General features: G+C 48.1%; 1 protein-coding gene across 2 annotated transcripts; it reads left to right on the plus strand.

Annotated features, from left to right (window-relative positions):
* Position 1: 1 nt before the first annotated feature.
* Positions 2–18,747, plus strand: DDX24 (DEAD-box helicase 24). Of its 2 annotated transcripts, none has more exons than XM_006060741.4 (9): positions 2–143; positions 1,453–2,172; positions 8,743–9,255; positions 10,331–10,484; positions 10,792–11,307; positions 12,783–12,858; positions 15,994–16,182; positions 17,487–17,616; positions 18,210–18,747. In XM_006060741.4, the coding sequence occupies exons 2-9, from the start codon at positions 1,458–1,460 to the stop codon at positions 18,467–18,469; spliced, it is 2,553 nt and encodes an 850-aa protein (XP_006060803.2). In that variant the 5' UTR covers positions 2–143; positions 1,453–1,457; the 3' UTR covers positions 18,470–18,747. The 2 variants fall into 2 exon arrangements, with proteins under 2 accessions (XP_006060803.2, XP_006060804.2); XM_006060742.4 differs by having other exon boundaries at positions 7–143; positions 1,456–2,172.
* Positions 18,748–19,658: the final 911 nt, after the last annotated feature.

Raw genomic sequence — 19,658 nt, forward strand, 5'->3', positions numbered from 1 at the left:
GGGACTTCCTTCGCTGCGCGCACGCGTGCCTGCATGCAAGCCCCGCCCCGGAACTGCGGCGGACGCTGCCGCGGCACGCCGGTGCTGCGTGTTTGGAGGCGTTTGCTGGGCGTCTGAGGGGGCCGCGGCAGGGTAGCCTCGCGGTGAGTGCCGGAGTCGGAGCGGGGCTGGGGGCGGGCTCTCGCGGTGGGCTCCTCCAAGCCCTCGGGTTCTCGGGACCAGAGAGGGGTGGCCGCCGGCCTTGTCAAGCGCCCTGGCCGACCCTGCTCTGGGGGCCTCTTCTAGGGCCTCCGAATCAGCCGAGCGGGCGTCAGGGCTTGGCTGTTCGGCTTCTCCGCTTGGTGCGCCCGTTAGAGCCTGAGACGAGGCGCCGGTGCGGCGCCGGGCCGGGCCCCAGAAGGAGGGACCCCCTGGCTTACCCCGCGAGTCACACTCCGCGTCCTCGCCCCGCTTGTGCCTGCTCCTCACGCCTCCCCTCGGTTGGTGAGGGTAGTCTGTGATCGCGGCGTCGCGGATGCGGGGTGGGATTGGACCTTCCCTGCACGCTGGCGTGCTTTGCCCAGGGCGCGCGATGCAAAGCGGTTCTGAACGTGCGCCACTTTTTCGTCATGGCGTGACAATCCAAGGAGCCGCAGGCTCTCTCATCCCCATTTTCCAGACGAGGAACTGAGACTCGTGGAGATTAATAACGGCCACCCCAGACCCAGAGCTGACCAGTGGCGCGTCAAGATTCGAACTTAGGTCTCCCTTTGTTTTCCACGGAAGCTATGATTTTCCTCTGCCTTTCTGAAAAAGGGAGGACGTGGATCAAGTTCCAGTCAAACGAGTTGTGCATCAGTGGTTTTTAAATTACTTAAAATGTAATGATTAAAGCTGGCTGGGTTTTAAGTCACTTGGCAACAGCCAGAGTGGTGACACAGGCATTTGACCTCTTGGGGTAAGATTTGAGAGGGAAGAAAGCTTTGTGCACTCAGTAGAGCCGACCTCCTCACGCACCCTCCAGCGACCGCCCCTCTTAGATTCTTATTATGGCTTCAGAATGGCTTGGTGTGGTAGGCTTCACCCTCCACGCTTTAGGTGAGTTTATAGCAGGTAAATCCCTCCCACCTTTTTAAAATATGAACACTCTGAGGTTCAGAGAGGATTGAGCAGGACCTGCCAAGGGCACCCAGGCGGTAAGTATTGGGTCTGAAATCCAAACTGGATCTAGTTCGTCTGTCTTTGCTACACCTCCTGCGTCCTCTCTGTTGTAGGCCTCTCTGTTGTAGCTGCGTGCTCTTAGGTATATTTCTTCTCTTCTGTGATCTTCTCCAGCTGGACGCATCAGTGTTAGAGCCATCTTTGTGTCCCTACTTGTTTGTAAGACCTGATAGCTGCTTAGGAAATATTTGTTGCCTTAGAATCCTTTGCTTCTCAGTTGCCAGTCTAATGGAACATTTTTTTCCTTTTCAGCAGCCATGAAGTTGAAAGAGAAAAAATCAAGACCGAAGCCAACAAACTGTGGCAGATTTCAGAAGAAGGGAATCAAAGTTGTGGGAAAATGGAAGGAGGTGAAGATAGACCCAAATATGTTTGCAGACGGACAGATGGATGACTTGGTGTGCTTTGAGGAACTGACAGATTACCGGTTGGTCTCCCCTGCCAAGAGTTCCTCCAGTCTCTTCTCAAAGGGAGAGTCCAAGAAGAGAAAGGCACAGGCTGTTGGAGAAGAAGATGAGGAGGGAGAGCCTGGCTCTTCAAAGAAAAAGATGAAGTTGAAGAAGAGTAAAGATGTGGAAACTGAAGGAACCAGTTCCCAGAAAGCGTTTGAGGTCAAAGATACTGAGCCAGCGCCCCAGGGAGAGGGCACAATTTGTCCTGATCCAGAGGTAGGGGAGATGGCATCCGAAAGCCCGGCCCAGACTGTACCAAAAAAGAAGAAAAAGAAAGGGAAAAAAAAATCAGAGCCTTCCCAGGGTATTTCTCCAAAGGTGCCCAAAAAAGCAAAAACGTGGATGCCTGAAATGCATGATCACAAAGCAGATGTATCGGCTTGGAAGGATCTGTTTGTACCCAAGCCGGTTCTCCGAGCACTCAGCTTTCTAGGCTTCTCTGCCCCCACACCAATCCAAGCGCTGACCTTGGCACCTGCCATTCGTGACAAACTGGACATCCTTGGGGCTGCTGAGACAGGTAAGGGCATTCTTATCTGGCCAGGGCGAGATTGCTTCTGGATTGAGCTTGTGGCCACTAACAGGCTGGATGGTTGGGAGACTGGGGAATGTTGGGAACATGACCACAAAAGCACTGTTGCATGAAGACTTTAAGAAGTCCGCTAGCTCTGGGTTGAAATGGCTCACTTCCTGAGTGGTGCCCTGTGCAGGTCACTTTATTTCTCTCAGCCCTGTAGACTGCATTATCAAATGGAGGTAGGTAAATTCAGTACCTACATCTTTTGCTGTGTGCTCTGTACTCAGTCGTTCAGTTCTGTCGGACTGTTTGCAACCCCATGGACTGTAGCCCTCCAGGCTCCTCTGTCCATGGGGTTCTTCAGGCAAGAATACTGGAGCGCGGAGCCCTTCCCTTCTCCAGGGAATCTTCCCAACCCAGGGATTGAACCTGGATCTCCTATACTGCAGGTGAATTCTTTACCACTGAGCCACAAGGAAAGCCCTTTTTGCTATGTGGGTTAAGTGTATATGCTTACTAAATTTATACATTTACACAATAGTAAACTGCTAACAAAAAACAATAGTAAACTAAAATTTACACAGTACATTGTAAGTAATCTGTGAAAGTGAAAGTCACTCAGTCGTGTCCTACTCTTTGCGACCTCATGGACTATACAGTCCATGGAATTGTTCAGGCCAGAATACTGGAGTGGGTAGCCTTTACCTTCTCCAAGGGATCTTCCCAACCCAGGGATCGAACCCAGGTCTCCCTCATTGCAGGCAGATTCTTTACCAGCTGAGCCACCAGGGAAGCCCAAGTGATCTGTAAATGGTAGTTTTTTTCAATTCTTGAACCTTTTCTGCATGACTCGGGGGTAAAGTGGGACTAAGATCAGCCCTCTGGAGAGGTAGATCTTCATCAGTATAAAGAAGTGTCTAATTCTCAAGAGTTGTCTACAGATAAAAAGGGCTGCATTGGGAGTTGGTGGGTTTATTGGCATTGGAAGGTTTTGAGTGTGTGATAACCATTGGGTAGATTTTGTAGGCAAATTTGGGCAGGCGGTGACTGTTGAACTAGGCATTGTTTAAAGGTCCCTCATACCCTGGGCCGTCTGCGGCTTTCTGAAGCGATGCTAGGTTGACACCATGGGAGACTAAACTGTTGATGGGGGTAAGGAGCAAACAGACCTGAAACTAGTAGTCCAACTGGACCAACAGTAACCATTAGAAATAACATATGCTATGCAAGCCTCATGTGTAATTTAAAATTCCCTAGGAGCCATATTAAAAAAGGTTTTTTAAAAAAGTGAAGATTAAATTTAACAGTATATTTAACCATTACATAACATTTCAGTGTTAATTAATGTAAAATTATTAATTAGATATTTTACGTTCTAATTTTTATACTGTTTTCAAAATCTGATGTGTATTTTGAACCCATCTCAGTTTAGAGCAGCCACATTTTAAGTGCTTGATAGCTGTATGTGGCTAGTGGCTAAAATATTGTATGGCATAGACCTGTAACCAAAGGAGGGGTGGCTGCTCGCTCCTCAAAAGCCAATGAAGAGGCCAGGTTGGTGGAAAGGAAAGTTTGCTTTATTTTGGATACCAGCAATGGGGAGTGGGGGAAGACTCCTGTCCAAAGGCTGGCTCTCCCCCTGCCACCCCTGCTCTCCCATGACAACCAGTGGGCAAGAACTTTTATAGACAGAGGGAGGGGGCTTCATGCAGAAACAGCACAGTCAGCTCTGACAGACATCTTGAACTTGGTCATTGGTAGTCTGACCAGCCTCATTTTGACTGTTTTAAGTTCAGTTAATTTCAGCTCCAAGGTCTGTCTGTTTCAGTTTTCTTGAGGCCAGTTCTCAGAAATGTGGCAGCTTATACACTGGTGGCTCAGGGTAAAGAACCCATCTGCCAATGCCGGAGATGCAGGTTTCATCCCTAGGTTGGGCAGATCCCCTGGAAAAGGAAATAGCAATCTACTTCCAATATTTTTGCCTGGGAAATCCCATGGACTGAGGAGCCTGGGGGGCTATAGTTCAAGGGGTCACAAAAGTAAGTCATAGTGAGTAAATAACAACAACGTCACGGCTACAGTCTGGTCATCATGCAGTTAACTTCTTTCATCTGGTGGGAGTTTCAGTATCTACAAGACAGCTCACAGGATGTGGCTCAGAATATTATCTGTAGCCCTCGAGAAGGAACTAAAGGTCCTTAACTGTGTTTATTGACTAAACTGTTATTATTTAGTCTTGTTGGACTGCTTTCCTTTTTTTCTGCATTTTCTCACTTTTCTCATTAAACTTACTGTTTGGCTCAAGTTTTTCCACAGATAAAAGGCAGGCAGAGGGTATGATGGGGAAGAACTATTGGGTCCTGCTCTGTTTCAGAAATAGACCATCTAGAAACTTTGTGCCTTAGATTTCTGCAAGAGTGGTCAGGAAACTTGAGGTGAGGTCCTGTATAAAAGTCACAAAGATGGAAGAGGGAGGAAGCCCCAGGAAGGGAGAATGGAGGTAACAGTATTAAAACATTTCTTTAAAATACATCATGCAGTGTGTTACATGCATTATATTGATGAAAGTTCTCACAACCACTCTGAGATGGATGCCATTATTATTCCCATATTACTGAAGAGGAAACTCAGCCTCACTGAGGATAGACAGAGTCCCTAAAACTGCCCCACTGAAAGCAGTAGTGCTAGGATTCTAGACCAGATCTGTGTGTGTTCAGCGCTGCTACAGGACTTGGGTATGTGCAGAGAGGCCTGGAGGCAGAGGCCAGGTGTGAGCCATTGGGTCTAGAGATTGGCGTGTGGGCTTATACCGCAGGTCCTCTCAGGCTGTTTCTCTTGAGTGCTGTGGATCCACAGGTCCAAGTCTCAGAGACAAACTGCTGTAGACAGACTGCTGCCAATGCAGGTAATGAACTTACCCATCACCCCCAAAAGATGTGAGGCCCCGTAATAATCCCGCCTTCCCTGGTCCGCTTCTTGTCCATCCACAGATAACCTCTAATAGTCTTCTTATCACTATAGATTAGTTTGCATTTTCCGGAATTTTAAAATAGATCCTACAAATATGTATTTTGGGGAGGGAGAATCTTGCGCTTTAACTCAGCATCCTTTGAGACTCAGCCGTGTTATTGCCAATACCAGTGGTTCATTTCTTTCCCTTGATAAGCGGCATTCCACTGAATGGATATAGTGCGGTTTGTTTATCTGTGTTGATGGATGGTTCTGGTCTTTCTAGTTTTTGGCGTTCACAAGTAAAACTATCATAAATATTGGCATATCAATCTTTGGATGTATGCTTTGATTCATTGGCTGAATACCTAGATGTGGAATGGCTAGGTCTTTTGTAAATGTAACTTTGAGGAGTTTTCCAAAGTGATTGTACCATTTTACATAATCACCAACTTATGAGTTCGAATTGGTCCATGTCCTTGCCAGTGCTTAGTGTGGTCGGTCTTTAATTTAATTTAGATTTTAAAATTTTTAGTGTTACTTCCTTGTGGCTTTAATTGGTATTTCCAAAGTGACTAGTTAAGCAACATCTTTTCAAGTGCTTAATTGTCATCCATGTCATCATCTTTGGTGATACCCGCTTAGTTCTTTTGCCTGTGTTTTAATTGGGTTGTGGTTTTATTATTGAATTCATTATATATTGTAGACACACCTCCTGTATCAGATATATGGTGTGCATTTTTCTCCCCTAGTTTGTGCCTTATCTTTTAGTTCTCTTCTGAAGAGCAGGAGTTATTATTTTGGTGAAGTTTAAATGATCTTTTACAGATTTGCTTTCCTGAGAATCTTTTGCCTAACACAAGATCACAAAGATTTTCTCCTACGTTTTCTTGTGGAGGTGTTACTAGTTTAGCTTTAGGTTCTGTGTTTCAGTCGGATTGTTCCTGTGTTAACTTCTGTGGTGAGAAATATGGATCATAGATTTGGTTTTGTTTTGCATATGGATATCTAATTACTCCAGCATTGTTTGTTGAAAAACTCTTTCCCCACTAAATTGCCTTCACATCTTTTTTGAAAATCAGTAACAATATAGGTGTGGGTTTATTTCTGGAGTCTTCTCTTTTCCATTGACCCATTTGTCTATCTTTACTGTTTTCCCAACACCTCACAGTGTTGGACAATGTAGCTTTAGTGCAAGTCTTAAAGTCAGGTAGTGTAAGTCCTCCAACTTTGTTCTTTTTAAAAGTTGTTTTGGCTATTCTGGTGACTGCAGCCATGAAATTAAGCGACGCTTGCTCCTTGGAAGGAAACTATGACCAAACTCGATAACATATTAAAAAGCAGAGACATGACTTTGCCAACAAAGGTCCATTTAGTCAAAGCTACGGTTTTTCCAGTAGTCATGTATGGATGTGAGAGTTGGACTATAAAGAAAGCTTAGTGCCGAAGAACTGATGCTTTTGAACTCTGGTGTTGGAGAAGACTCTTGAGAGTCCCTTGGGCTGCAAGGAGATCAAACCAGTGAATCCTCAAGGAAATCAGTCCTGAATATTCATTGGAAGGACTGATGCTGAAGCTGAAACTCCAATACTTTGGCCACCTGATGTGAAGAACTGACTCATTGGAAAAGACCCTGATGCTGGGAAAGACTGAAGGCAGGAGGAGAAGGGGATGACAGAGGATGAGATGGTTGGGTGGTATCACTGACTGAATGGACATGAGTTTGAGTAGGCTCTGGGAGTTGGTGATGGACAGGGAAGCCTGTCGTGCTGCAGTCCATGGGGCCGCAAAGAGTCGGACACGACTTAGCGACTGAACTGAACTGAGGCCCTTTGCATTTCAATATGAATTTTAAAGTCAGCTTTTCAGTTTCTTCAAAAAAGCCAGCTAGTATTCTGATTAAGATTGCATTGGTTATAGAGCCAACTGAGGATGTGACATCTAGACAGTCTAGAATCTTCCAGTCCATGAATGCAGTATATCTCTCCATTTTTTTAGGTCTTTGCTTTTTCTTACTGGTGTTTGTAGTTTTCAGTGTATATACTTCCGTTAGCTTTATCCTTTACTATTTCATATTTTTGATGTTTTTGTAAATAGCAATTTAAAATTTCCTATTTCTGTTGCTAGTAAATAGAAGTATGCGTTTATTTATATTGAGGATGAGATGGCTGGATGGCATCACTGACTCGATGGACGTGAGTCTGAGTGAACTCCGGGAATTGATGATGGACAGGGAGGCCTGGCGTGCTGCGATTCATGGGGTCGCAAAGAGTTGGACACAACTGAGTGACTGATCTGATCTGATCTGATCTGTATCTTGCAACTTGGTATGATTAACTGGTTTCCTGAAGATTACATAGGATTTTCTACAAAGGTGATTATGTCATCTGGTCTGGTTGCCTTTTGTTTACTTTTTTCTTATCACACTGGCTAAAACTTGTGGGCACCATTGCTTTGTCCCTGTTTGGGGAAAAATGTTCAGTGTTTCATCATTAAATATGATGTTAGCAGTAGGTTTATCATATTTAGCTTCTGTCAGGTTGAGAAAATTCTCGTCTGTTTCTAGTTGGAGAAAGATTCTTATCAGGAATTGTGGTGGTATTTTTTTTTAATGCCTTTTCTGCATATATGGGATGCATACTTTTTTCATTTTCAATTTGTTGATGATGATAAACTGAATTTAGTTGCAATATATTATTCCATTTATACATTGTTGGATTTGATTTGCTAAAATTCTGTTGATGGTTTTTTTAATTTTTCTTAATGGGATATTTGTAGTTTTCTTATAATGTCTTTGGTTTTGAAATCAGGGTAATACTGGGCTCAGAAAGACTTGAAGTATTCTCTTCAGTTTTCTGAAGGAGTGTGTGTAGAATTGGCATTTTTCTTCCTGAAACATGTGATAGAAGTCATCTCAGAAAATGGGCAGCTCTAAGGAACAAGGTACTATAAGCAAGAACTCAGCTCATTTTACTCTGAAAAATCATCTGTGAGTTTTTTGAGGCCTGTGATAAAAGCGTCTTCACATAGAGATCACTTATTTGCTTCTGCCTGGGGCATTGTAATTTTGGAATCACTTTAAATTCTCAGCCTGAGGTATTTTGTTTCATTTTGTTTTTTGACGACATAGATGGGCTCCATACACATTCAGAGGCTAGTTTGAAAATGTTCAGGCATACACAAAAGCTTTAAAGTTTCCTTGAAAACTAAGAAAACTTTCTTTCACTACCTCCTCCTTCACCAAAGAAACGTTTTGGAAACGTATTGTACAGATTTCCATTTTTTACCCTTCAGTTTTACGTTCCTCCACAACAGCAACAAAACACTCACAACCCACATCTCACCTGCCTCTTTGGGTCTCATTGTTTGGACATTTGTCTCCAGTTACTGTTGGCCTCAGCTCAGTGCCGTCTGTCGGACGCGCCCTCAGGTGCCGAAGTATACGCGTGTCCTCTGGGTGCAGCGCAGTTGGGATACCGGCCTAGGGTGGAAGGAGCTTTGCATTGGTCAGGGTGGCACTTGGCTATTTCAGGGTCCCTTATTCCGAGTAAGAATAGAACCTCAGGCAAGAGTGTGTACCTTTGTTGATTCACACTGCTTTTGTTTTTTTGTCCTGCTTTTAAGGAAGTGGGAAAACTCTTGCCTTTGCCATTCCAATGATTGACGCAGTGCTACGGTGGCAGGTGAAGAAGAAGCCTACCCCAGCAATAAGTGACACAGGAGCTCCACCTGGGGAGGCCAGTAATGAGGCTGGAGCTGCGTCTGGAGCTTTGCCTGATGAGATTGGAATTGAGGGTGAAGCACCTCCCAGTGCGATTGGAGCGAAGACTGGGCCACCACCCAGCCAGGCAGGAGCCAGTGCTGGAGCTGCCGCCTCAGACCCGGGGCTGCCGCCCCGTGGCGGTGATGGTCACGCTGGTGAAGGACCTTCTTCCCTGATCAGGGAGAAGCCCACCCCCAAACAGGAAGAAAACCAGGTGGAAAAGCATGATGAAGAGCAGACTGGAAAGTTGAAACAAGAATTGGGTGGCCGCACTGCGCCGCCGAAGCGTCCTCTGCTTGGACTGGTTCTGACTCCCACTCGAGAGCTCGCTGTTCAGGTCAAACAACACGTCGATGCTGTGGCCAAGTTTACAAGTGAGGTTTAATTCATTGAATAAATGTTTCCTGAAAGGATCGCAGTGGCAGGGGTGGTAGAGGTGAATGAGCTGTGCGTCCCGCCCTCTAGAGGGAATTTGATTTGCCAGAGAATTAAGCCCGACAGAAAACTGTTTGAGTGACACATTCTTAATTCTCCCAAGGATAACACATAGCTAACACTGTTCTAGCTGCATTAAGCAATTAGTTACCTTACTGAATACAGTGGATACTTGGAGGGGTTTGGCAAACCACCGTTTAGGGGGTGGTTTGTTTGTTTGTTTTTCTGGTAAATAAAGTGCTGCCACACCCATGTATTTGCACATTGTCTATGGCCACTTTTGCACCACCACTGAAGAGTGGAATAGAGGCAGTAGTTGTGACAGAGACCGTTGAGCCCACACACAGGGCCACAACTGTTGACTGTTAAAAAAGTGTGCGGACTTCTGCTTTAGGGCATTAGCACTTAATTTTCTCAGGGAATTCCTTGGGAAAGGCTGCATAGTAGGGGTTTCAAGTTTATAGTAAAAGGAATGATTCTTTACTGAGCTCTTACTTTGTATGTGAGGCACTTGACTAAGCACTTTGCCTGCATGATCCTTTTTGTTCCTCCCACACTGGACACCTTGAGAGGTCCTCCACTGGAGAGGAGAAGAGAACACTAGGCATTAGAGGAGATTGAGATGAATCTGGATTGAGGGGGACGGGCAGGAATTCCCCTGGGAGAAGTCACAGCTGCTGGTCCCATCTTCCCAGCACTGCAGTGTGCCACTGGTCTGCTTCTCCCGAGCCTTGGATGTCACCATGCCTGGGTTCAAATCCAGCGCTACTGTTGCGGGTGAGGGAAAAGAGTAGAAAAAAATGAAGTTGGGGGAGTAGGCCGAGCCTAGATCATAGCAGACCCAGTAAGCCCTCCAGTAACGGCATCAGCAGGCCAGGCCAGCTCTTAGCACTCCCCTGGAGAGGGGAGCTGTGCCGCTGACTGGCAGCCTTTGCTAATCTGGGGGCACTGGTGTCCACGGTGGAAGAAATAAGCAATCAGACTAACACTGTCCCTCGTGTTGTGTGAACATAGGCATTAAAACCGCTATTCTGGTTGGTGGAATGTCCACGCAGAAACAGCAGAGGATGCTGAACCGCCAGCCTGAGATCGTGATCGCCACTCCAGGCCGGCTGTGGGAGCTAGTTAAAGAAAAGCACCCTCATTTGAGCAACCTTCGGCAGCTCAGGTGAGAGTACCTCCCTTTTCCCCCACCCCTTGTTCTGAAGTGGGCCTGAGGTGACTTGGCACACGGCGTCCTCCCTGTCACAAAGTGCCATCATGGGGTACTAAGCCTTGGTACTAGGTACTAGGGACTTGGCCTTTAGAAAACCAAGCATGTGTGAAGGAGGTTAGTTGAGGGCCCTGGTGGAGGTGGTGAAAGTGGTGTTTGTCTTGGGTTGGCTGGGTGGGGGGTGGGCACGGGTAGAGTATGCTGTGGTGACTCCTCTTTCCTGCTACTAACCTGGTGATCACGGGTCTGTCTGGATCTGTAGGTGCCTGGTGATCGATGAGGCTGACCGGATGGTTGAGAAAGGCCACTTTGCTGAGCTCTCACAGCTGCTAGAGATGCTCAGTGATTCCCAGTACAACCCAAAGAGACAGACCCTTGTTTTTTCCGCCACACTGACCCTGGTACATCAAGCTCCTGCCCGCATCCTTCACAAGAAGCACGCTAAGAAAATCGACAAAACTGCCAAACTTGACCTCCTCATGCAGAAGATTGGCATGAGGGGCAAGCCCAAGGTCATTGACCTCACAAGAAAGGAGGCTACGGTAGAGACGCTGACAGAGACCAAGATCCATTGTGAGACTGACGAGAAAGACTTGTATCTGTACTACTTCCTGATGCAGTATCCAGGCCGCACCTTAGTGTTTGCCAACAGTATCTCCTGCATCAAGCGCCTCTCCGGGCTCCTCAAAGTCCTGGATATCATGCCACTGACCCTGCATGCCTGCATGCACCAGAAGCAGAGGCTTAGAAACCTGGAGCAGTTTGCCCATCTGGAGGAGTAAGTCAGGCCTGTGCACAGACTGGCCACTGGGTCCAGGTTGCCAGGAGGGTGGGAAGCTACCTTCTCTCTTGGGAGCCTTATTAGTAGAAGGTAGCAACGGCACCCCACTCCAGTACTCTTGCCTGGAAAATCCCATGGATGGAGGAGCCTGGTAGGCTGCTGTTCATGGGGTCGCTAAGAGTCCGACACGACTGAGCGACTTCACTTTCACTTTTCACTTTCATGCATTGGAGAGGGAAATGGCAACCCACTCCAGTGTTCTTGCCTGAAGAATCCCTGGGACGGAGGAGCCTGGTGGGCTGCCATCTATGGGGTCGCACAGAGTCGGACACGACTGACGTGACTTAGCAGCAGCAGCAGCCCCCAGCCTTTTTTGAAATTTTGCACAGCATGAGGCAGGTTCACTCTCATCTAGTACATTTATTTTTAAAACATATCTCAAGTGCTTTTGACCCTCCTCAAACTACACATACATTATGAAACATCATCCAGTACATATTATTGAGTGTTTGTTTTGAACCTGCTACTGTTCTGCTGCTGCTGCTAAGTCACTTCAGTCGTGTCCGACTCTGTGCGACCCCATAGATGACAGCCCACCAGGCTCCCCTGTCCCTGGGATTCTCCAGGCAAGAACACTCGAGTGGGTTGCCATTTCCTTCTCCAATGCATGAAAGTGAAAAGTGAAAGTGAAGTCGCTCAGTGGTGTCTGACCCTCAGTGACCCCATGGACTGCAGCCTTCCAGGCTCCTCCGTCCATGGGATTTTCCAGGCAAGAGTACTGGAGTGGGGTGCCATAGGGCCTGGTAATAGAAGAGTGCATAATGCAAAGTCTCTGCTCTCAGGGAGTTTACATCCATGTGGAGGGAAAAGTAAGTATATAGCTTGTCAAGTGGTGCTAGGTGCTAAGAAGTAAAGTTACATAGGGAGTTGAGCAGACTGTGGGTGTGTGGTCTGGGAGGCTTTTCTCATAAGGTGAAATTGGAGCAGAGCGTGGAAGAAAGTAAGGAAATGTGACTATCTGAGGAAAACCATTCTGGCCTGAAGTATGCTAAGCAAAGACTTGGAGGCAAGAGCAGATCTGGCATGTTTGAGCAAAAGCAAGGATATCTGCCTGTGTGACTGAGGGAATTAAGTGAGAGGGTGATAGGAGATGAGGTCACGGACCTAGAATATGACCCTATTTAATTCACTTAAAGTAGTCTGTGTTATTGCAGAGTGTGGCTTTATTGATTGTGGCCAGTGAAACCCAGGTTTGGATCCTGGCTCCACAGCCGAATAGGCATGTATGTATCTTGGGAAGTTAGTATCTCTGAGCCTCAGTTTCTTCGTTTCTCAAAGGGAGATATGTACATAATAGTGTTATCTTGTAGAGTGTTAGTAAGGGTTGTAGTATTTAGAGTACTCGATTGTGGTAAGGAGTTGATTATGATAGCTATTAGTTGTTATTAATAAGCTTTCTCTCTCTACCACAGTTGTGTGCTCCTGGCAACAGATGTGGCAGCTCGGGGCCTGGATATTCCAAAAGTCCAGCATGTCATCCATTACCAGGTAGGGACATCGGGGAATTTGTGGGCATCTCCCAGCATTGAGCAGGGAATTTTTAAAGCAAAGGTTGAGGGAGAGAACAGGGAAAAGGAGAATTGTTGGTCCCAAGGCCTCATGCAGCAGAGAATACCACTGGTGTCTGGTGACCAACTAGCTGCTTCCACTTACTTTGGTGAGATTTATTCTCCAGAACCTCTTGACATTGTCTGGTGTCAAATAGGCCCTCTCTTTTTGACTTGGGCAGGCTACGTAATACTGGCAGGTAGGAGTCTTAGTTTCTTCTGTGAAGTGGGCGTAGTAAAGTTTAGCATGTAAAATGATTACCCTGCAAGAGAGAAAAGAGTGTGGTGGTTAAGTCTTGCAAGGTGAAATAGGTTATTATGTGTGAGGAGTTCAGAAAGCCAGGCGGCACTTCCTAAGTCTTAGCTGCTGTTAATGCGGACGTTAATATTCGTGCATGAATCTAGCAAGAATTAGCAGAGAGTGGTGGTTAGGAGCATGGGCTCTCAAACCTCACTTCCAGCCTTTGAATGCTTATTGGCTGCTTCTCAGTGGGTTAGCTTTTGGCATGTTACTGAGTGTCTTTGGTTTCAATGTCTTTGTAAATTGGGAGTGGTGAGGCTGCTACCTACTTCATGGGGTTATTCTGATTAAATGAACTAATGCTGATGGGTCACCTAGCACCATGTAAGTACTCAGTAACTGGTGTAATTATTTCTCCTTTTAAATCCTTGCTTTCTTTTTTTTCCTTTAAATCTTTCACACTTTTAACAGTCTTTGAGGGTGCCAGTTCAGTTGAGCAAATCTTTATTCCTCCTCTTTTGGGGAGAGTCTCGGTCAGTCTGTGGGAAGTATCCAGATGAACAAAATACAGTTCCCAGCCCCTAAGAAATATCAAGTCCACTAGAGGAGGTTAGATGCCTGCAGCCATAATTTAAGGCAGAAGATACTAGAAAGTGGCAAAATAAAGTTGGACAAAGAGATAACTTCTGGTGTGGGAGGTTAGGTTGGAAACTGCTTTCTAAAAGATGTTTGGCATTTAGGGATGGAGAGGATTCAGGCATGTAGAGGTAGGGACAGAAGGAGGAGAGAACGTGTGGTAGTGGGCTGTTGCCGGGCAGTGAGAAGAAGGGGTGTGTGCTCAAAGAGGAAGTGAAGGATGTTTCACTTCCCGCACCATCATGAACCATGGGTTAGGCACTGAATTAAATTTGCCCATTCTGGTCCATTTTAGTTCACTGATTCCTAAAATGTCGATGTTTACTCTTGCTGTCTCCTGTTTGACCACTTCCATTTGCCTTGATTCATGGACCTAACATTCCACATTCCTGTGCAATGTTGTTCTTTACAGCATCAGACTTTACTTCCATCACCAGTCTCATCCACAACTGGGTGTTATTTTGGCTTTGTCTCAGCATCTTCATTCTTTCTGGAGCTGTTTCTCCACTCTTCTCCATTAGCATATTGGGCACTTACCAACCTGGGGAGTTCATCTTACAGTGTCTTGTCTTTCTGCCTTTTCATACTGTTCATGGGGTTCTCAAGGCAAGAATGCTTAAGTGGTTTGCCATTTCATTCTCCAGTGGACCACATTCTGTCAGACCTCTCCACCATGACCCATCTGTCTTGGGTGGCCCTACAGGGCATGGCTCATAATTCATTGAATTACACAAGGCTGTGATCCATGTGATCAGTTTGGTTAGTTTTCTGTGATTGTGGTTTTCATTCTTTCTTCCCTGTGATGGATAAGGATAAAAGGCTTGTGGAAGCTTCCTGATGAGAGGGACAGGCTACAGGAAGTCTGGGTCTTGCTCTGAAGGGCGGGGCCATGCTCAGGAAATCTTTAATACAATTTTCTGTTGATGGGTAGGGCTGTGTTCTCTCCATATTTTGGCCTGAGGCCAAATATAGTAGGGGTAATGGAGACCTCCTTCAAAAGGACTTAAGCCAGCATGCTGCAGCTCCCAGGACTGTTGCAGTCAGTGCCCCTGACCCCACGGCAGGCCACTGCTGACCCATGCCTCCACTGGAGGCTCCTGGACACTCACCGGCGAGTCTGGCTCAGTCTCTTGTGGGGTCACTGCTCCTTTCTCCTGGGTCCTGGTGCACACAAGGTTTTGTTTGTGCCCTCCAAGAGTCTGTTGCCCCAGTCCTGTGGAAGTTCTGTAATCAAATCCCCTGACCTTCAAAGTCAAATTCCCTGGGGGTTTTCAGTCCTTTTGCCAGATGCCCAGGTTGGGAAATCTGTTGTGGGCCCTAAAACTTTTGCAACAGTGCGAGAACTTCCTTGGTGTAATTGTTCTCCGGTCTGTGGGTCATCTGCTCAGTGGCTCTATGGTGGGGCTAATGGTGACCTCTTCTAAGAGGACTTAGGCCACACGCCACACCTCCCAGGTCTGCTGCATCCAGAGCCCCTGTCCCTGTGGCAGACCACTGCTGACCTGTGCCTCTGCAGGAGACACTCAAATCCTCAAAGGCAGGTCTGGCTCAGTCTCCGTGGCGTCTCTGGGTCCTGGTGTGCACACGGTTTTGTTTGAGCCCTCCAAGCATCTCTGGCAGGCATGGGATTTGATTCTAAACACAGTTTTGCCCCTCCTACCATTTTGTTGGGGCCTCTCCTTTGCCCTTGGGTGTGGGGTATCTTTTTTCAGTGGGATCCAACATTGTCCTGTTGACGGTTTTTCAGCAGTTAGTTTTGATTTTGAGCACACAGCCTCTACTCCACCATCTACTGGGTCTGCCTGGAGCGCTGCCCTGGGAAAGACACTGAGCGTGGCCTGGGCTCCATGGAGAAGACTGCTCTTGATTAGTGGTGTGTGGCCCGGTGTGGGGGGCAGTTGTCCACTCCCACGCCACGTTAGCTGTGGATGACACATCCACTGTTCCTGCTCTTTATCGGGATGGCCATGAGAACCTGAACCAGGCCAGGGGGCGGGGCCTGCACAGTGGAGGGGCCAAACCTGGGGACAGTTTGGATGTGGGACCTAGGGAGAAGGGCTTAATCTCTCCACAGGGCTGGCGAGGTTTCTAGCTGACTGGCTGGGAGGGATGAGAGTCCTGCCTTGGGTTGTTGGCCTTGAGGGGACGAGCGGTGTTTGGTGACAGCCACATGTTAACCTCCCAGTTCTTCATTGGTAGGTCCCTCGCACCTCAGAGATTTATGTCCACCGAAGTGGTCGGACTGCCCGTGCCACCAATGAAGGCCTCAGCCTGATGTTGGTTGGGCCTGAGGATGTGATCAACTTTAAGAAGATTTACAAAACCCTCAAGAAAGATGAGGACATCCCACTGTTTCCTGTGCAGACAAAGTACATGGATGCAGTCAAGGTAAAAAGAAAAGCTGGAAGCGCAGTGCTGACGAGGGGAGGGCTTGTGCCCCTCCCTGACTTTGCCGTGGGATTCTTGGAGTACCGCTCTTGGAAACTAGTTCCTAGTTTTGTGTAAAAAAGAAATGGGAGGGCACCATTCCTCGAAGGAGGAAGGAAAGGGTGAATGGCCAGAGTGAGGAGCTTTCTTCATGAGCCCTTCCTTTGCTGTGCCCCGGACACTTCCACCATCAACTGCCGCCCCCCGCTGGCCAGCGCAGCGAGCGTAGCTGGACGGACGGACTGTTGTAGGGAAGTGGGGTCAGTGTGCCTCACTGAGGCAGAAAACGAAGGTCTGTCACATCCCTGAAGCAGATGCCTGTAGTTCCTACCTTTGGGGTTTTACTTGGTAAACATTCACTTGAGTGAGTGCTACTGACTATGGGCTGTCTATCGCGTGTCGGGCACCCAAGCGGGGTGGCTGCTTTTCCATAGGAGTCCACTGGCTCGTGCGGCAGGTTGAAGTTCAGGTGCAGAGGAAGCACTGTGGGCGGGTGGGCGTACAGTAACACGGGTAGGGGATTTAGTTTCCTCCAAGCCTCCAGCAGGCAGAGATGTGAGGAGATGAAGAAGGGATAGAATTCCAGGAATTGGGGGAGCAAAAAGCAAGGAATGGCTCCAGTTCTGTTGGCTCCTCTGGTTCAAAAGGAATGTCAGTTGTATGGGAAAATGAGGTGGGAGATGAGGCGGACAGATGGAGATTGCAGAGAGGCTTAGGAGCCACCGTGCTTCCCGTGGCTCTTCATCACAAGATCTTTGCCATTTTTTTTTTTTTGGTGTTTCCTGTCACTGCGGTCTGAACCCAGTATGCATAAGGAGAATCGAAGTGTTTTGGGAGGAGGATGACAGGGGGAGGCAGTCCTGTGACAGGTTTGTTTTATCCCTGTAGAGTGAGAGCTGGGCCCTCACTCTGCTGTTGGGGTGTTTCCAGGTCTCAGCTCGGCTGTGGAGGTCAGCCATGGTGTCTGGGAAACAGGTTTCCCCTTTGAACACATGTAGATTGGGAGTCTGACCAAGGTGGGCTGCCAGGAAGAGGGGCTGTTAAAGTTGGCTTGGAAAGCTGGCTTTTGAGGTTCATGTGTACACACTCACCAGTCGTGATTACTTTAACCAGAGACCAAAGAAATGCTTTTTGATGGGAGCTGAGGTGCCTCTCTCTGAGCACTGACGTCAAGAGCTTTTTTAAAAACACAACTTACATGAGCCTTTTTTCCCCAGAGGCCTGAACCCTCTGTCAGATGAATACTTTCTCTACCTTGCCCCTAGGAGCGAATCCGTTTAGCTCGACAGATTGAAAAAGCGGAGTATCGGAACTTCCAGGCTTGTCTGCACAACTCTTGGATCGAGCAGGCCGCGGCTGCCCTGGAGATTGAGCTGGAAGAAGAAATGTATAGGGGTAAGGAGCCAGATGGGCTTGAGGAAGGGTTCATTCAGCTTTTAGCTTTGGTTTTTCCCTTCAACTTCTGTCTGTTGGAGCCTCCCCCACCGCCGTGGGCCCCCTCAAAACCAGCAGGATGCCTCCTCCTCCTTTGCGAGAAGCCCTGATCTCAGATGAGCCTAAAGCCCTCAGCCGTTGCCATCGTGTCTGGAGGCTGTAGTTCCATCCCTTGTGTGGAGAGATGGGGGAGGTCAGGGCAGGCTCTGAGGCCAGACTGCAGGTGTTTGCTGCCTATTCTCTTAACTAGCTATGTGACCAGGTCAGGTTACTCAACTCTGTTGTACCTATGCTGTCCTCATTTATAAAACCAGGGCATAAAGTACCTGCCTCATGGGGTTGAAGGACAGGGTGGCCCTGAGTGGTTCTCCTAAACTGTTGGAAGTTAGCCAACACTGGCCTCTGCAGAGAACCTAGGAGCCCTGTCTCCCCAAGAGGTCCAAAACATTTTTTCATCACAAGTATTATCCATCAAGGGAAAGAAAATGCTCCTATGCTGCTGCTGCTGCTGCTAAGTCATAGTAAATGCGATCTATTTTGAATTGTGTTTCAAGGAGGAAAAGTTGATGAGCAGGAAGAGCGTCGGAGACAAAAGCAGATGAAGATCCTGAAGAAGGAGCTGCGCCATTTACTTTCGCAGCCGCTGTTTAAAGATGACCTGAAAACCAAGTATCCCACTCAGTCGGGCAAGCTGCCCCTGCTCACGTCTGCCCCAAGAAAGGGTGAGTCCGCGCTGAGCTGCCTTTCCAAACAGAAGAAGAAGAAAAAGCAGCGGCCGCAGGAGCAGCCACGGCCGAGCACAAGTACAGGCTGACCGCCCCCAGGCCAGAGTCAGCTGGCAACAGCACCGTGTCTGTGCTCTCTGGTTGTATGGGAACCCTTCCGCCTTGGATCTCACCCCAGTGTCCGCTCTGGTTCCAGAAATCCCCCTCTCTTCCACGCCACCCCTCACAGCAGGACAGACCTCATGGCAGATTTGTGTTGTTTCAGAGTACGAATTCTGTGTGCCAGCTTATATATTTCTGCATTTCAGTGTTTACAGGCTTCTTATATGTGTAACTTGATTTTCTCAATTAAAAACAATGGTCAGAACCAACGTGTCACCTTGAGTTTCTGCCAGAGCCGGGGGGCGCCGTCCAGGCCTCGGGCTGCAGCCTGCTCACAGTGTGGATCGAACAGAGGCGGTGAGTTTCGCCGATCATGATGGAGTCATTTCTGCCTGGGTCCCCAACGTGTGTTCCCGCTGTTCTCCATAGCAGAATCCTAGCAGTTTCTTTGCTCTTTCTGCCTCACAGCTGTTGTCTGAGCCTCCTTGGGAGGTGGACAGGGTAGAGATTGCTGCTCTCGGGTTCCTAGAGAACACAGCTTCCTTAACCTCACTGAGCCCCTTTTGGGGAAGCCAGGAGCAGTATGCGGAGTCCGACCGTGAGGCGTGCAGGTTTGGCTCTGGCCAGTCTCCAGCCTGGTCTCTCAGCGTCCCTCCTCTGTATGACAGGATGGTTGCTGCTCACGCTCTCATGCCCCCATTCCTTTCCCCGAGCCTTTGTCCCAGCACTTCCCTTGGCCTGTTTGCCTTTTCCCGTCCCTGAGCAGCGCTGGCCCCTGAGCCCCAGGCGGCGAGGCGCTGGTCCTGTGGCCGCCCGCAGCACTGGCTGCACTGCGGCCTGGTACCTGGCTGCTCCCTGAGAGCAGCCGCTCCCTTTCCCCTGGCAGCCCTTGTGCTAAGATCTGGGCCTGCTGTAAACAGGAGCTGAGGAGACGGGACCTCCCGGCACCACCACAGCTTCGCCCGTCAGTCTGGGTGAGTGGCCACAGGCGTGGGAGAAGCAGACGTTTCTGCACAGCTAAGTCTGGGCTTCAAAACGTGTTCCCTTGGCCTCGTAGTGGGCAGCTGTATCCCCGTAGCCCCTGTAGGTAACTGCAACAGGGTGTTGGCCTGAACTCAGATTCAGGTATCACTGGGTGTGGCTTCGGTGCTTTCTATCTGCTGTATTTATCATTTA

The sequence above is a fragment of the Bubalus bubalis genome, chromosome 20 (assembly GCF_019923935.1).
Source record: "Bubalus bubalis isolate 160015118507 breed Murrah chromosome 20, NDDB_SH_1, whole genome shotgun sequence".
NCBI classification, from domain to species: Eukaryota; Metazoa; Chordata; class Mammalia; order Artiodactyla; family Bovidae; genus Bubalus; species Bubalus bubalis.